This window comes from Electrophorus electricus, chromosome 1 (genome assembly GCF_013358815.1).
Source record: "Electrophorus electricus isolate fEleEle1 chromosome 1, fEleEle1.pri, whole genome shotgun sequence".
Taxonomy (NCBI): domain Eukaryota; kingdom Metazoa; phylum Chordata; class Actinopteri; order Gymnotiformes; family Gymnotidae; genus Electrophorus; species Electrophorus electricus.
This window is the reverse complement of record NC_049535.1, coordinates 12164768-12182264: the sequence shown is the minus strand read 5'-3', so window position 1 is coordinate 12182264 and position 17497 is coordinate 12164768. Positions and strand designations below refer to the sequence as shown.

Genomic DNA, 17497 nt, shown 5'->3' with positions numbered 1-17497 from the left:
TAAAGGCTTTTAAAGCTTATATATATGCAAAAAATTAGTCAATAGTTTAGTTTAGTTTATTAATGGTTTACAGTCTCTTAAGCTTGTAGAACAGGTGCCAAAACTATTTGGCCAGCACCTACTGCTGCAACTTTCCTGAATATAATTTGCAAATAAAGAAAAATTGTTCAGTCTTAGAATGATGTTATCATGTCATTCTGATTTTATTTTTTAAGTCCACAGGGAAAATCTGCATTTCTGTAATGTGCAATTAGTCACATAATATTACTAATGAAAACAAATGCTCCATTTTCCATTTATGGCACGCACACACGTTCTTTTAAACACGATACAGCTAGAAAATACAATCGCAACAACAAAAAAGTATCAAGTTCTTACATACAGTAAGAAATCAGTTAATCGGTCCCAGGCGTTATATTATAACGCTGACTTTCGTATTGGCTCTCGTTGGCCCTCTTCATCTTCCGTCGGATTTTTAGCTGTTTCAGCCGATTCTTGTCTACCTGCCTTTTAGCCAGAATGAACATGATTATGCCAGCGGGAAGTCCGACCATCCTGGAGAGGACGACAGAAATAGCGATCGGATGAAAAGTCACTGGAACTACACCTCAAACATTAGACGCACTACGGCGCTGTCGCCCTCACCATGAATAACCTATAATCATCATTGGGTTTTTTGCCTTCCTCTTGGGAATATACTCTGGCCTGTAAGCCTCCTCCTCCTTTGCAGTTTTCTGAGGTTCTGCCTCGGTGCAGCTGTGGAGCGGGTAACGGGTACTGTGAAGGGCCCGGCAGCGGAGCGCACACTGCTGGGACCCGAGACAGCGGACATTCGGAACCAGAGGGGCCCTTAAACGGAGCTGGCTGGCTGAGAGGCGATACATACCTGGCAAACAATTCGCAAACACGTTAAGTAATGGCATGAGCACTGCATTCCGCTAAACAAATCAAGTGTAAAAACAAATGCCACAGTACGGACAGTAAAGTGCAAACGTCTGAATGTTTGGTTTTTAACGCTTAACACGTTGAACATACGGGCAGGCTGCACATGCGCAAGGCAGATCTCATTTACAGTTTTACCCTATACATTTATTTGAGTAAATACAATCGATCAGACTATAGATAGCTTTTTTGTTTTCCCTTTTCATAAACCTGAAAAAAGCAGATTATTTATCTTCTTTAGCCGGATAAATAACTGAGCTGCTCTATTGCCTCTGCGTGCTCTGCCAAACGTTTCTCATCTCTGCCCTGGGGTCAGTGCTGCACGTTCAGCTACTTTAGCTAACCGAGCTGGCTTATTAACATTTACTACGAGGTCTCATGCTAGACAGTCGAGCGCTTGCATATGCACTGCGCATCACTGAACACTTTCTTAAAGAGGGCAAATATTTGACGTTTTCTGTCCCTTACCATCCATAGCTGTCCGCGCGAGCGTCCTACACGGCGCAGCCATCTTCGACGCTTAGGAGAAAAACTTCCGCGTGCGGGGTCACGTGACGCCGTCCGGTATGTTCGCGAGAGCACACACTCGCCCCGTAAGGAAGTAAAAAAAAACGATCAAACGAGCAACAAAGAAAGCCCATAAGAAACACTTTCCCAATTATATTCTGCCCAGCCATCCTTTTGGGCAACAACTTTGTAACATTTAATTTCAAAATTACTTAGGAAAAATAATTTTTAAGTGCAACCCCCGCAAATAAGAGCTCAGTCATGTTTTCCTCCTGGTTTGTTGTATTGGGACCAACACAGAAACAGCACGTTTCATACAGACATTAGTATGTCAGCACTGGCAATAAAACATAAAAACATGAAACTTCATTCATATTATACCACTTACAAACATCTTTAAAAATGAAACCATTGTAAAAAAAAAAAGAAAAGAAAAAGAACAAAGAAAATTAGAGCAATGTATTTACAAGTTTTGCACAAATCCTTTTCAAACAGGTCCACACAGAGATGCAAAATCCATCTTCGGGCAGAAACAATTTTACATTAGAAACCAGAATCTGAACACAAAGTCCTGGACTATGCCTGTCCAGTAGCCTTTACCCCCAAATCAAAAAACGGCCGTGTGACTTTGTTTTCGTTTTTTTGACATTAGGCAAACACTACGGTGGAAACCATCAGGTTCAGTCCTCCAGTGTGTAGTTGGGGTTGACCACCAGTGTAACGCCCTCCTCTGGTGCATCGGTGCCGGTGGAGCTCTTCAGGCCAGACTGGGTCAGCTCAATCAGGACACAGTCCTGGAAAAGATGAAGAAACAAGGTCGATTCACTGGGTCGCTGGCACAAACAGCAGCTTCCACACGATGGCGGAGAGGAAGAGGAGCGCCGTGCAGCCTTACGTAGTGCACCAGTCTATGGATGACCTTCTCCACCATGTCCTTCTTACTGATGAGCTCCATCTCCGAGTCGATCTCAGACTCGATCTCTTTCAGGTACCAGTTCACCACCGCACTCTTCTTCAAGGCATCCTCATCCTCGCCTGGAGATGCGAACGTTAAGTGGCTGTGAGTTTATGGTGCTCACTCTTTTCTAGGTGTTGCTGTGTGTGTGTTTGGTCTTTCCATTTGACATCTTGTGGAATACTTCCGAAAATGCAGTTATGAACTGAACAATGCATGAGCCCCACACCCGTAGAGCTGTGTGTGTGTGTGTGTGTGTGTGTGTGTGCGTGCGTGCGTGGTCTCTACCTTCTTCAGCACGGCGCAGGTGCAGGACTATGAGGTTGGAGAGGCGTTTGTACTCGGCGAAGGAGAGCCGCTGTGAGGGTTTGGCACTGCGGCTGTCACTGCTGATCCCGTTGACCCCGTTGACGCCGTCAGCATGCTCATGGCCGTTGGGCACGTCGTGGCCTGTGGTGAAACAGCCCAGACGACACGAGAAACACAGGCGGGAGGGAGAGATTACGAACCCAACACTGCTCAAAAATCTCTCAGCAGGGCTTTCTTACACACACACACACACTCACATACACACACTCACACATACACACACTCACACATACACACACACACACTCACACACATACACACTCACACACATACACACCCACACAAACACTCACACTCATACTCATACGCACACACGCACACAGCGGCAGGGAGGCTCTACCATTCGTCTGGTTGTCCTCTTCCTCTTCCAGGGCCTCGTCTTCCTCCTGGTCTAGGTTGACATCGGGCGTCTCCACGCGGATGATGGACTTGTTGAGTAATCTGAAGGCCTCTTTGACGTGCTTGGGCTGCACCTGAGGGAAGCATCGAGTGAGTGTGAGAACACACACACACACACACAAAGAACACAGTTCACCTGCCCACACACACACACACACACACACAAAAAAACACAGTTCACCTGCCACCCCCCCCACACACACAGTTCAGACAAACACCCCCCCCAACACACACAGACAGCCCCTCACACCCACCTCGTCGCAGCAGTGCATGCGGGCCATGCTCTCAGACAGACGGATCATGCTCTCCAGCTGCCGCACGGTGATGCGCCAGGCAGACTTGGTCACCCCGACGCCATCCCTCTGTCTCAGGCGCTTGTACTGCTCCACGATAAAGTCCTCCGACTCCTTGGAGATCTGTCCCCACACCCACCCACCTTTACGCTCAGTGAGGCCTCGCAACACTAGCAACCTGCAGCATTCACTGAGCATCACTTTCTCTTTGTTTATTTAACATGGTTTTTCTATGACAACTACATATTGTTTTGCCTTTTTTTTTGTTTTGGTAGTTTTAATAAATGTTAGTATGGCTCTTGTAAAACTCATCTATGCACTGCATACAAGGACAAAGAACTTTAGTTTCCTTCCAAGACTCTCCTCGCTCAGCAGTGTGGCTGAAGGTTCATGGAGTGTGTGGGGCTGATGGATCAGGAGGAGTGTGTGTGTGTGTGTGTGTGTGTGTGGCTAATGGATCAGGGAGTGTGTGTGATCGTGGGTGTGTGTGTGATCGTGGGGCGTGTGTGTGTGGCTGTGTCACCTTTGGTTTGAACTGGCGGGCAAACAGCAGGTATCTGCGGATCTCCTCCAGCGTGTACACACGCTCAATGGAGCTCTGGATCCGGGAGTGCAGGTCCACTATCCGTCTGGCTATGGCATAATCAGTCACCTGCCAAGAGGAACGTCGTGCACACACACACACACACACACACACACACACACACACACACACACACACGTCAGGCCTCACTTTCGAGCTGTCTGGACTTCAGAATGACATCTCTACATCTGAATGGTGTGTTGTCCAGTACACACACACCCACCTCGTTGCATTCGTCCACCAGGATGAAGAAGAGGTCAAAGCGGGACATGATGGGAGCCGTGAGGTTAATGTTCTGCTTGAGGGACTTGGAGCGATCGTAACGTCCACTGACAGGGTTCGCTGCCGCCAGGATGGAGGTGCGCGCGTTCAGTGTGGCCTACGGGGGAGTGCGTGCGCACACACACACACACACACACACACACACACACACACACACACACACACACACACACACACACACACACACACACACACACACACACACACACACACACACACACACACACACACACACACATCACTCCCTGCAAAAACCCCAGCAGCCAATCAGCACTCAGCACCCCACCGTTCTGTGCATATACTTGGAAGATTAAAATACCATGTTTCGATATGTATTCAATGCACACGTTTTCTGGGGTCAGGGCTTTGACCTTTGACCTTACCTTGACCCCGGCTTTGGTGATGGAGATGGTTTGTTGCTCCATGGCTTCGTGGATGGCCACCTGGTCTCTCGTCTCCATTTTATCAAACTCGTCAATGCAGCACACTCCCTGCGGACAGACAGCACACGCCGTTGACCTCTGACACTCAGAGCGAACAGGCCTCACCTCACCCTGCCTCACCTCACCTCACTCACAGGGAAACGAGCCACATTCAAATGGGATGCAAACAAAGTGCCAATCCTGCAGCGTCCGTGAACAAGGAAAGTCAATTACTGAACACGAGTCAACTTCTGATTCATTACTGAACACTAGTCAATTTCTGATCCATTACTGAGCCCGAGTCAGCTTCTGATCCATTACTGAACACGAGTCAACTTCTGATCCATTACTGAACACGAGTCATCTTCTGATCCATTACTGAACACGAGTCAACTTCTGATCCATTACTGAACACGAGTCAACTTCTGATCCTTTACTGAACACGAGTCAACTTCTGATCCTTTACTGAACACGAGTCAACTTTTGATCCTTTACTGAACACAAGTCAACTTCTGATCCTTTACTGAACACAAGTCAACTTCTGATCCATTACTGAACACTCATTCAGTTCTTGGTTCACCGGTTTATCTTTTGAACTTCCTGCTCAGTACAGGCGCTCAGTGTGGGTGCGTTTTGGAACGTCCCACCTGATTTGAGTAAAATAGCAGGACGTGGTGGGAGTCGCGACGTTCTGCTGGCACTCACGTTGTCGGCTAGCATGAGTGCTCCGGCCTCGATGACGAACTCGTGCGACTCTTCATCCCTGACGACTGCGGCCGTGAGACCCGCAGCACTGGATGCCTTCCCGCTGGTGTAGATGGCTCGCGGGCTGAACTCCTCCACGTGCCTGAGCCCCCACCCATGACACGCAAACCAATCAGAACAAGGTACAGTGCGCTAGCAGACCAATCAGAACAAGGCACAGCAGGCTAGCAGACCAAACACAACAACAGGGTTTCAGGAGTTTTCTACTCACACACACATTTTGAAGACATGAAGAGCTTGTTAATTATAGGGCAAGTTAACGGGGAAAGCTGGTTTGTAACATGAAATGCTGCAACATGCAGTTTGTTCACAGAGCTGGACTACAAACCGAAGGACAGCAGTCAGGAAACACTAGAAAAGCAGCAAGGTATTGGCTAGAGGTAAGATCGGCTCAACTCTGTTTGCTGCCGCCACGGCACGGGACTTTGCGGGGCTTACTTCAGGAACTGGCTCTTGGCTGTGCTGGGGTCCCCCACGATGCACACGTTGATGTCCCCCCGCAGAGACGTGCCCTCCATGGTCATCTTGGGAACGCCCCCAAACAACATGAGCAGCACACCCCTCTTCACCTCGTCATGACCTGATCGCAAACACAGACACTTTCAGTACAGAACCACATAAATCAATACATCAATACGGAAGCCGCATACGTCAATACAGAAGCAGCATACATTGCTGCCTTGATCTGCTAATTACAAAGTAATTATTTATATTTGAATGGCATTGAAGTGAAATTTAGAAAGTAACAGACTGTGAGTTAGGTTGTGTGTGTATGTGCGCATGTGTGTGTACATGCACACATGCCTGTGCGTATATATGTGTGTTTTTACGGGTCTGACCGTGGATAGTAGGAAAGAGGCTGGTACACAGATTGTGGTAGAGGTTTTTGTCTTGGCTCATCTCAAACACCTTCTCCCACTCCTTCACTGACATCTGGTTCTTAATGCTTTCTGCGGTCTGCTCCTCCTCCCGGATCTCCTTCCCACCAAACTAAACGCAACACAATTCATTTAAAATACATCTCCCACAATGCACACAGGCAGGACTACCAGAGGACTGTCTGTTGAGCTGGGATCCTACCTGGGGATTGGTGGGAGCCACATGGCAGGCCAGGAAGGCCAGCTTGTATGAGAGCTCTCGGACCCCGAGTGCTTTGAGTCCACGCACACCCTCGTTCTCATAGCCCTGCACGCCCGCCGTGCGAGAGCTGGTCTCTGCACGCACACCTGAAACACACGGAAAAGAACTCTGCTGCGTGTGTGTTCCTTTATTACAAAGTCTACACTTTTATGTTGCATCTTGTTAGTGACATCATTCCACCCAATCGACATCAAGAACCAATCATTTCCTTTGCTTAGTATCTTTGCTTTGCACATCAGCGAAACAAATGAACATGACCCTGAGGTCTCCTGTGTCTGTGTGCAGCAGACAGTTATCTGAGAGCTGGGATTGGCTGAGAGGCCGGTACCTGGTGTAGCGAGCTGGGACACATCGGGCACTACGATGAGGCAGCCGATGAAGTCACACTTATCGCCGGCCTGCGCCGTCTCCACGGCCTCGGCCCGCAAGATGATCTCCATGCTCCGGGGGATGGAGCCCCGCGGCAACTCGGCCTGCGTCTCCTGGATGCGCACCTGGTTTCCAGGGAAACAGGACACCTGGATGTCAGGGACTCTGGAGGATTACTGAGGGACCTGGGCGATTACAGGTGGCATGGCATTTAAAACAAAGAAAACACTCTTTACTGCTATACCAGTTAGGACTGCCAGACATGGACATTTAAACCAACACTGAACCTTAGATGGTTAACGACTCTGAAAGCACAGCATCTCACTGCCATTCCAGCCAACGCAAACAGTGTAAGCATGCGGATGTGTGTGACAAGTGCGTGTGCCGGTGCGTGTGGCCAGCCCCCAGACCTTCTGGAAGTCGACGAATCTCGACTTGTTGGTGTCGAGCAGGAAGCGGCGCCGGTTGCTGCACACGGGGTTGCGGCACACGCTGGGCTGCGTGTACTTGAACTGCTGCTCCACGTCCTTGACAACGCTCTGGCAGTCCAGGCAGAGGAAGGTGCCACTGACCAGCTCCGGGTGCACAGGGTGCGTGCGCACCACCTGACCACTGATGCGCACCAGGGAGCCGATCCTCAGGGCTGTCAGCTCACGGATCCTGAGGGAACGCACGGGCAGGGAAGCAGAGACGCGGTCAACGCAGTGGGAAAGAAGGCACATGCGTGAGAAACGACGACAAGGTGAAATGTGCATGATCTTGAGCATACGCATGTTACTCTACACATACCTTTTTGTGTACTGATTTGTTAGATGCAATAATGTGCTTGCATGCAAAACCTATAACATGGATTGAAGATTTTTACTTGTGTCTGGTTGGGAGGTCCTGGATAGACACATAGACATCCTTGGAAACAGGTATATTCCCACGATCCCTGGCAAAGTTGCGCACTGCCCGACACAGGTAGGGATATATTCTGGAAAAAGAAAATGGTGCCAGTTTGGAAAGACTCAAGGAAGGATACTGGTTCCTAAGTAGATGATTTAAGTAAATATTTCTGAATCCATTGCTGACAGTCGTATCGCACTTCCTACCTGTAGAATTCCTCTTGAATGGTGGTTGCCAGCTCTTGGTTGAACCCCTCGAGGTCCGTGAAACTAATCAACAGCGTGTTGCGCTCAGGGCGGATCAGCTCCTCTGCGTCGCGCAAGTACTTCACCTCACCGTCGCTATTGTGAAACCTGTTCAAGATGTATATTTGCTAATTATAAACACTATACGAAATACTAATTATAAACGATATTTCGTCGAAATATCTAGCTTAGTTAGTAAAGCTAGCTAAATAAATGAACACGAGTCACTTAGCGTGCTGTCTCGCTAGATATGGCCACCAAACTAGCTAAATTAGCTGGCTAACTTTGGACAAAATATACAGATTGTATATCAAACATAGCTAACTGAATATGGAATATCATCTAAAAGTATTTACAAACGCATTTTAACAGCTACATAGGACAACTGGCTAAGTGTTTTAAGTAGCTCGGTACCTAGCGGCAGCTAACTAACTTAGTCTATTGCAATCATTGCCACCACTGCACACAGAAAAACAACTTACTCTTCCAAAAAAGCCTGGAATAATTTTTGACATTTCTCAGCTAATTCATCTTTAATCACTTGGCCGGCGTTATCCACAGCAGATTCCCCGAGATCCATTGTGTTATTACAGAGGTATATCAGAACAACGCGCTTTTCTCTACCGTTAATAACGCAAAAACTCCACGAGTCCGGCCAAGGTTTTCGCGCGGAAAATGGTGACCACGTGATTACTTTCGCGCCACCAGCAGCCAACCAGTTGCTTGCATTTTGCTTCGATACCTTTGATTGGGTGATAGCGACCTATGACGTTCCGTGGGTTGTGACGTCACGCCATGGCTGGATTAACTTCTTATGTCTGTGGCTCAGATCGTGGAGGCAAATTACATTAAATTAAATTAAGGCGAATTAAAGTAAATTAAATAATATTGAATTAAATTCAATTTAAATAAATTATTTCATTACGTGTCTTTTACATTTTTACATGTCTGTCGTCAGTACAGTGTCGCCTCTCGGTATAATACCATGTAACTACACGGCCGATTTAAAGGTGTAAGGTTCCTCTAGAACTGTTCATGAAGCACATCAGCGTTTCTTAGGTTTCGTTGCTGCTCACTTCTATTTGTCAAGCAACATTTTTGTTTCATGTCGCTCCTTCTACAACAGGCAGCAAAAGTCTTTTCCATTCGCTCTCATGCCAAACAGATGGCGCCATATGACCTTTTCGTAAAGCTTGACCTTTCAATAGGAAGAGATGCCTGCGACGCCAGGGGGCGCCACTGAGTAATCATAGGATTATTTCAGTTTGACGCCATCTGATTTCACATCGTAGCGAATTAGAAGCTAAAATCGTATTAGTTTAATGTCAATTGCTGTTTTTCATTTGCTGATACCAGCTTGTGAACAAGAAAATCTGATAATAGGTATATGGGACTACTTGTGCACACTTGTCAAATCAGACCGTTAAAAGCTACGCGGACTTTTTGAGGCTGTTTTTGTTCAAATCATAAGAAGTTGTTGAGTCTTACAGGTTTGAGTTATCTGATACTTTATGCTGTATCTCTGTGTCCTATCACAATATCTGGTGCCATATCTGTTTTTTTTTTTTAAGAGAAGCAGAATCTCAGGTGTAATGATATGGCATAGTTTAATATGGTGAAGGCAAAGAGCCAGGGTAACTGACGTAATAAGTTAAGGCTTTCTCCGTCTGGCTGAAATGATATGCACCCAGATGTCTATCTGGAACGCTGCCGTGGAATTTTCATTACAGGTCAAACGTACAGAGGAAAGAAGAAACTGCACCCAAAAGTGCCTTTACACTTACAGCATTTGAAGCACTTATCTAGAGCATCTTACACAAGCAATTTGCTGTCTCCTTGAAAAGCATATCTTTGTGATAGTTGGCCACAACTTTACTACATAACACAATAATGAACCATAACATACTTTAAACCTGTGTGGGGACTATTTCGACAGGAAGTGGCAGACATATGTCAGGATGCCACCGGATCTCGCACCCATGAAGTTTCTTCGGGGAAAGCATGTTAACTTTGTCAAGGAAGGCTTTGAGAACCACTAAATTTTGAATGCTTTTAAACATTACCAGCTGACACCTGATAAAAGGATGGCCTCTGATAGCTCACATGACATTAGGATAAATTAGGATGTGCGGTGAAGGTGGAATTGAAATGAAAAGAATTGAAAAATCAGTGGAAAGCCTTTTTAAAAAATTATTTAATACACACATTAGATATTTTGGTTGGAAAATTGCAGATTAATCTTTTAGATTTTTTTCCCCCAAACTTAGTCATGCTTCCCAAACTTTCACTTATGGAGTTGGACTGCTCTTGCTAACAGTAGTATAGGTGTGGTAGTAGTATAGGCCTTTGTAGTCTACATGCCGGAGTCAGAAGTGAATATTTTTAGGTGTGTCCTGTAGGTTTCTGTCGAAAGCTGTGTTGTTTTATTGTTGTTGTTTTTTTTGTGGTTCCTTGCATGGTATCATGCCGGCATTTTTGGCAGAATTTGTACGTTTTAAAGTGACAACAGCTGATTGGAGCAGCGGAGGCACACTCAGTGTGGCGAGAGCTTTGATGCTCTACCTGTGTAAGATTTCCACATCTCTGTTTTTCAGCTAGGTTTGCACTTTACAGTACTGCCTGTGTATTGCATTTTAATCTTGTATTGTATTTCAACTTTACTTTCATCATAAACCTTAATGTTTAGTCTTAGTATTATGTAAACCCTTTTTACATTTTGTTCACTGGTTTAGCTCTTTCTTTGCTCATCTTTGCATGTGTACATTTATGTGTATATGTGTTTGTTTTGTGTGTGTGTGTGTGTGTGTGTGTATATGGGAACATGCGTGCCCCTGTGTGTGTGTGTGCCCATTTAATTATGGTTGCCTGTGTGACTGATTAAAAAAGTAGTGTTTCTGACAAAATCGTCTTCAGAGAGTCACATTTTACTACTCTGGATGGCACAACTGCACAAGTACCCAGCCAAGGTGTTAATCACGCCCATGAGTCACCGTGCACAGCCGAGCCAGTCGTACCTGCACGGCTAGCGGCGTCTAGACGTCTGCTGCTTTCAGAGTTGCAACCATTTCAACAAGGCCAGGCTCCAAAGATCTACACCCCCACCCTGTCTGCAGACTGGTGTAAGAGACTTGACTTTAAAGATCACTCACTCCTTTCACAATCACTCCTTCGGCTGTTAGAAAAAGTGATAGTGTCAACATGAACGTGTAAACAAGCCGTCATAAGTCATGTTGGGAACGTGTGGTGCCATCCGATACGATCAGGGCTCGATAAAGCTACAAAGGCAGTTAACGCCAGAAACTCTTGACAAAAACAATGAATTATGTGTGCCATAGATCTGCTTGCACACATATCTAATGTGTCTCCCCTTTTATTTGATGTGCTAAACACAAGCAGAATGTGGAATGGAGAGACTGATGCAATGTTTTTGCCATGAGATGTGTGAGTGTTGGGAAATATATTTCCACTTTTTGTTTTTTTTGTCAGTGTTAGGCTGGTAATATTCCCTTTCCATTAGCAGTTTTCCATGCTTTCATAAAAGTGTATCTGTTCACACACACACACACACACACACACACACACACACACACACACACACACACACACACACACACATACATACACACACATACATACACAAAGTTTTTAGCAGTGTCAACTAAGAGAGAGTACAGATGTCCAAGGTCAGAGGTCAGCCTCCCGAAGGTCAAAGTTGCAGAGAGGGCGAGAGCTTTGAAAAACAAGCAGAGGGTTTCTGCCTTGAGGGCAGGATTTCAACAAGAGTGAAAAGCACATGGCAGCCTTTAAGGATTTAATAGCATTTGTTGCAACAATGTTGCAATGTTGCAATCCCTCATTGTAGTGTTATTATAAGGTATGTTGATGGCTACCATGTATAATTACAGGGTTTACATTTACATGTGGAGTCCTGTGTATGTATCTATGAATATATGTGATTCTTTGTCAGGGTTGATATATCTGGATTTGTGCATGTATGTGTGTGTGCGCGTGCGTGCGCACATGCATGTGTGTGTATGTGTGTGAGTGAGTGAGTGTGTGTGTGTGTGTGTGTGTGTGTGTGTGTGTGTGCACACGCGTGTGTGTGTGTGTGTGTGTGTGTGTGCACGCGTGTGTGTGTGTGTTGGATTTTATGCTTGTTTGTCCATGTGTGTATGAAAATAATGCAGATGTTTGTGCAGTAGTGTGAGAATGCACCTGTATCTCTCTCTCTCTCTCTCTCTCTCTCTCTCTCTCCTTCTTGTTTGCTTGTAGAAGACCCTAGGAACCTCTGAGTGTATTCACTTCTGACCAGTGTACAGTAAGTGTAAAAGAATTCACTATGAAACAGAGAGAGCTCACAATACCGTTCCTTCACATGGGGAAATAACAGGAGGACACTAACAATACACACACGCACACCCTCCCACACGCACACACACACATTACAGTCATCGTAAGCCTGGGCTTGCTGAGGGTCTCTGAGAGTGTTTGTCTGGGCCGGTACCCTAAGTGACGAAGGCTATTATCTTTGCTTGTGTCAGTAAACTCCGCCCGTTTCCTCTGCAGCCCTGGAACAAACCGTCAAAGATCTCATGAGATCTCACACAAACAATAGGAGACAAACGTTTCTTCGGTCTGTACAGAACACTCGCATGTCTTGAGCCTGTAACATCTGGTGATAAAGGTTGAGAAATCCATTTTCTAAATAAATGAAACTACACCCCTCAAATGCAACCCCAAGTCACCTTTTCACCAGGACTAACAGGTCTGCATTCTGCATGGTCACTAGTAGTGGGGTTTGCCAGGGAAAGTGGACGTGTGATTGGCGCTCTGGTGTGGACATGTGAAAACGCTCCCTGGAAGGGCCCCCTTTCCCAGGATTGTTTACAGAGAACCAGAGGAAGGCTGGAGGGAGTGGCCTCCACGCCCTCTCAGCTGCCACACACCTTGGCGTTGAACTTCGCCATCGATCTAACTTCATGCTCCCGAAGGCCTGACAGAGTGATTGAACGCCATCCTTAACCACTCAGCCACTTCCCAGTCTGTCCTCCATTCCTATTGGTCAGTCGCATGCACGCTCGCGCGCGTGCGTGCACACACAAAACATAGCTGTCCAGCAGGATGTTGTTGTGCTTTTGAGGACATCCTCCACTGATGTTCACAGCTAGGACTCAATCGGATGAAAGGATGTCTGATTAAATGAAGGAGTGTTTCTGCCTGGGTGGGAAGGTGGACGGAGAAGTGGTGACAGGGAAGTTGTCCTGGAAGGAAGTCATTGTGTCACAGAATCATTGTGCCTCAAATCTATTGTTGTATTTTTAGTGACCTTCAAACAAGGGGAGTGCGTGCTCAAGTCGATGTTTGGGTTCTAACACTGACCTCTTTCACACGGCTATATGAAGGAGTGTGTGTGTGTGTGTGTGTGTGTGTGTGTGTGTGTGTGTGAGAGAGAGAGAGAGAGAGAGAGAGAGAGCCTTGGTCTTTCCTGAAAAGAGACTTTCCTGTTGTTGTGCAGTAAATACACTGCAAATATTGCCTGCATCTAATTGGGACACGTAAACATGCATGAGCATGAGTGTTTGAAATGTACATGTCATGGGAGAGTTTTGCATGGAAAAAGTTTTTTCAAAAGTCTCTTTGTGAAAATGTGTGTGTGCCTGTATGTGTGTGTGTTCAAAGTTCAAAGTTCAAAGAGGTTTTATTGTCGTTTCAGCTATATACAAGTACACATCAAAAACGAGACAATGTTCCTCCAGGACCATGGTGCAACAGACAACATGCTACACAAGTGCAAACAGTCCAATATAGTGCAAAATGTCATTAAATAAACATTAAATAAACAATAATAAATACAGGACAGGACAAATACAAAATGAGTAGACAGTGCAGTTATTTAGTACAGTACAGTGTGTGTGTGTGTCTGCATTCATTTGTTCCACAATATGAGTGCAATGCAATTTGATGTAGCACCACTGACCTTTGACCCTTTACCTGTCTCCTCAGGTGAGAACACATTGAACACGTCCTCAGGAGTTCTTAACCCCGCCCCCGTCCCATATACATACACCTTTACCAAGACGCCAGGTGGAACAGTTCTCTTGGCTGCCTGTGCAGATGTGCTGGAATGCAGTGTAGGATTTGCTTGACTGCTGTGCTCTTGTGTGTGTGTGCGTGTGTGTGTGTGTGTGTGTTTGTGTTTGTGTTTGTGTTTGTGTGTGAACAGATGCAGACTTTCATGAAAACATGTAAAACTGCAAAAGAAATACGAATACTACCAGCCTTTTATTCTAACACTGACAAAATAAACAAAAAGTAGAAACGTATTTCCCAATGTTCTCACACATCTCATGGCAGCATTGACTGTCAGTAGACCTGATCAGTCTTCCAGACAGACAGACAGCAGTCTAGCAGAGAGCACTGAGTTCCCACAACAAGGAATTCAGTTATTTTACTCATAACATATGACTCACTCAATTACTCAATTCATTTTTCAGTTAACAAATAAAACCCATATTGCCATTGCTGTGCATTAGGAATCGTTTCCTGGTTTTTAATTAGGCAGTTATGGTACAGGAGCCTGGCAGGGAGAACTCCAGCACATTAGCGAAAAGCAAGGAGGCATTTGTAGCTTCAGTCAAAGCTCGTTGGTGGGCATCTGAATATTGGCTGCTCCTCAGTGTCACGTAGTGACAGGACGTTCTGTTCTTCTCTTCAGCACCACTCTTGCCTTTGAAACAACATCCGTTTCTTCGCTGTTTGGTGGAACTGAAGTGACACAATTATGTCATTAAATTGTCCTCAGCTGCCATCCTGATGACTGCCTACTGCTTGCGGATAGAAGTCAGACATGGCGGCCATTTCGAATACCGTTGGTGTCCAAGAACCTCCTGTGGTGCAGGTTTGTGAAGTTGTTCAAAGTTTTAAACGTTAAAAGCTTTAAAAGTTCCTTGCTGTTAGTGTATGGAAGATTTGAGCTGGGTTTTAGCGCTGTCGTCGTGTTCCGCTATAAGTGGGTGTCCAGCCGGCCAGTGCGGTTCGTAAACACAGAAACACAATGACTCTTGACAAGATGCCACTCCGCGGAACACGGACCTTTGTTTTGGGGGGACTAAAGACCCTAGGCACTAAACACAGGAACTGTGGAACAATGCGCGTCTCTCGACGGCCTCTCCTCAGGTCATCTCTGCATTAGAGCAGCTGTTTCAGGGGAGTCTGGCGTGGAGTCTGTTGGGAGGGGGGGGGGGGTCTCTTCTCATCCCTCTTCCCCCTTTTCTATCCCTCTATCCTTCCTTATACGTATTCTTTCTTTGTCCATGTCTTCTTCCTCATTCTCTTCTCTTCACTCGGTGGCTTTAAAAAAAAGCAGGAAGTTCGAGAAAGAAAAAGGGTTTAAAAAAATAAATGAATCCACTCAGTATAAACTTCCAGGTCCTTTTTCTCGGGCTTCCTGGCGGGATGTGTGGTGACAGGCTGTGGGAAACTAGATTTGGGCCCTTCACTCGTCACCTCGGCGACCAGGACGCTCTAGCCTACTCCTTAGGTTGTACTGATTGGGTGTTGGAGGGGGGTGTCGCAGGTTCAGAGCCCTGGCCTGTCCTGGCACTGCGTGGGCTATTTTGTTGGGGTGCGTGTGTTTGTGTGTGTGTGTTTGTGTGTGTGTGTATGCTGGCTGGGTCATATTATTAGGATTCCGCAAAACAGACTGTCCCACAGAGTGCCTATGGTCAGATAGACCACGGTGGATGCTCAGCAGGTGGGCAGAAGAACAGATACAAAGAGCAAGTGAAGACGTCACTAAAATCCTAAAAGCTGGCGTCTCACCCTGCACACGAGTGGCATCAGAGAGGAGAACAGGAATGCCAGGAGACTGCAGAATCTCTCCAGGAGGAACCAAGAAGATCTTACAACTTCTACCCTCTATACAATGCAAATCTGCAAAAGAACATGCAGCACTGGGATTGGACTACTCACCTCTAAAGGGGCTGTCATGGACACCATTCATGTTTGTGTGTGTGTGTGTGTGTGTGTGTGTGTGTCTCTTGGGATGAGGGGTGCCATTGTATATGGGTGGGAGGTGTGAAATACATTAACAGGTGTTAAAGGTTGGCACTTCCCCAGTGCTGCAGGGTTGAATCTCACTGCGCCCTAGAGACTTCACACTTACTTAGTGTGAACTCAGCCCCTCTAAAAGGAGTTGGGCTCACACCCCGGGCTCGAAGGCAGAAGCTATGACCCACGGAACGGCTTAGTAGCCGGGTTCGATGGTCGGACGACCTTTGACCCTCAGCTGTCGTTGCAGGTCTGGCTGCCCTTGGTGTCGCGTGCTCGGCTGCGAGCAGCTGGTGAGCTCTGCCAGGTGTGTGTGTGGGAGGAGATCAACTTCGGGTGAGAAGGGCGCATGGGAAGAGAACCCAGTGGAACAACATGAGTGTATCAGAGGTTGCAATGTATTGTGTTCTGTTTATGCAGTCCATGTGCCTTTGTGTGGGGACCTGCAGGGTATTTGTTGTGTTTGACCATGTGTGATTTAGCCTGTTTGTTTCATGGTGAGGATGTCAGAGAGGAAATACATCACAATGCTGTTTGTAGGCATGTGTGTGAGAATATGGGTATGCACAATATGGAAAATTGCCTTGTTTTGTGTGTGTGTGTGTGTTACAGGAAGTGGTTGACGCATGAGTAGAGATGCAGGTGCAAGTAAGCTTATTGCCAACACAACAGGTGCCCAAGCACCTGCCTATGTGTCAGCAAGCTCTGTGTGTGTGTGTGTGTGTGTGTGTGTGTGTGTCTGAGTATGTAAGTTTTCAGACTGTGATATAAGATGATCTGAAACAAGTCGGACATTAAGGAGTATCACATTCTTCAGTGGAACATTTTACTCTAAAAGATATTAATTTTACATGCTTTATCTAGAAATTACAGCACACACACACACACACACACACACACACCTAATCCCATCATTCATCTAATGTTTTAAAAATCCAGCTGTCCCCTTTTCCTTCCCTCCGACTCCAACCCACTTCCCAGGAAAGCCGCACGAGCGGCTCAGGTTTCCACCATGCAGCGTTCCCTCTTGTGTCTAATCCAAGTGTAAGGTTCTGAGGAGAGGAGACAAAGAAGATGAAAAGATTCTGGCCTTTGGCAGAATCTCTCCGATTCCCTCGGTGGCAAGCGGACCGTGCCTGGCCACGACTTTCTCATGAGGGGCCAAATGAGTGCTAATCAAAGCTAATCAGTGTGCCCGGGGACACAGCAAACAAAATGTCTACAGATCTCTAGCCAACGTAAATACGGAGGGTGTAACTTTGAAAAAGATAAGAACTGCATTCTCTCTC

At 46.3% G+C, this 17497-nt stretch overlaps 3 protein-coding genes across 3 annotated transcripts in view; 1 reads left to right on the top strand and 2 right to left on the bottom strand.

Annotated features, from left to right (window-relative positions):
• Positions 1 to 179: 179 nt before the first annotated feature.
• si:ch73-71c20.5 (DUF4748 domain-containing protein) lies at positions 180 to 1493 on the bottom strand. The gene is made up of 3 exons (XM_035526007.1): positions 1411 to 1493; positions 646 to 886; positions 180 to 555 (listed from the first exon to the last, which is right to left on the bottom strand). Exons 1-3 carry the CDS (start codon positions 1451 to 1453, stop codon positions 396 to 398), a joined length of 444 nt encoding a protein of 147 aa, XP_035381900.1. The 5' UTR covers positions 1454 to 1493; the 3' UTR covers positions 180 to 395.
• A 233-nt stretch (positions 1494 to 1726) lies between these two features.
• mcm6 (minichromosome maintenance complex component 6) lies at positions 1727 to 8820 on the bottom strand. Its single transcript, XM_027018453.2, has 17 exons — positions 8642 to 8820; positions 8121 to 8267; positions 7892 to 8002; positions 7437 to 7686; positions 6986 to 7151; positions 6598 to 6743; positions 6357 to 6507; positions 5956 to 6097; positions 5458 to 5599; positions 4714 to 4821; positions 4272 to 4427; positions 3989 to 4117; positions 3427 to 3588; positions 3114 to 3246; positions 2693 to 2854; positions 2345 to 2484; positions 1727 to 2243 (listed from the first exon to the last, which is right to left on the bottom strand). Exons 1-17 carry the CDS (start codon positions 8737 to 8739, stop codon positions 2130 to 2132), a joined length of 2457 nt encoding a protein of 818 aa, XP_026874254.2. The 5' UTR covers positions 8740 to 8820; the 3' UTR covers positions 1727 to 2129.
• Positions 8821 to 14963: 6143 nt separating this feature from the next.
• The window catches only part of ical1 (islet cell autoantigen 1-like), a 30465-nt gene continuing 27931 nt past the window's right edge, over positions 14964 to 17497 (top strand). Inside the window, exon 1 of the mRNA XM_035523485.1 lies at positions 14964 to 15057. The gene's annotated coding sequence lies outside the window, so the exon portion shown is untranslated. The remainder of the gene's footprint in view (positions 15058 to 17497) is intronic.

What these genes read in the sequence shown, in the direction of transcription:
- si:ch73-71c20.5 (XM_035526007.1), bottom strand. Translation starts at nt 1,453, where the DNA reads ATGGCTGCGCCGTGTAGGACGCTCGCGCGGACAGCTATGGATG. An exon ending in CGCGCGGACAGCTATGGATG is followed by an intron (nt 887 to 1,410) that starts GTAAGGGACAGA and finishes ATTGTTTGCCAG; the next exon opens with GTATGTATCGCCTCTCAGCC. An exon ending in ATGATTATAGGTTATTCATG is followed by an intron (nt 556 to 645) that starts GTGAGGGCGACA and finishes CGTCCTCTCCAG; the next exon opens with GATGGTCGGACTTCCCGCTG.
- mcm6 (XM_027018453.2), bottom strand. Translation starts at nt 8,739, where the DNA reads ATGGATCTCGGGGAATCTGCTGTGGATAACGCCGGCCAAGTGATTAAA. An exon ending in GACCTCCCAACCAGACACAA is followed by an intron (nt 7,687 to 7,891) that starts GTAAAAATCTTC and finishes GCGTTCCCTCAG; the next exon opens with GATCCGTGAGCTGACAGCCC. An exon ending in GATTCGTCGACTTCCAGAAG is followed by an intron (nt 7,152 to 7,436) that starts GTCTGGGGGCTG and finishes CCTGGAAACCAG; the next exon opens with GTGCGCATCCAGGAGACGCA.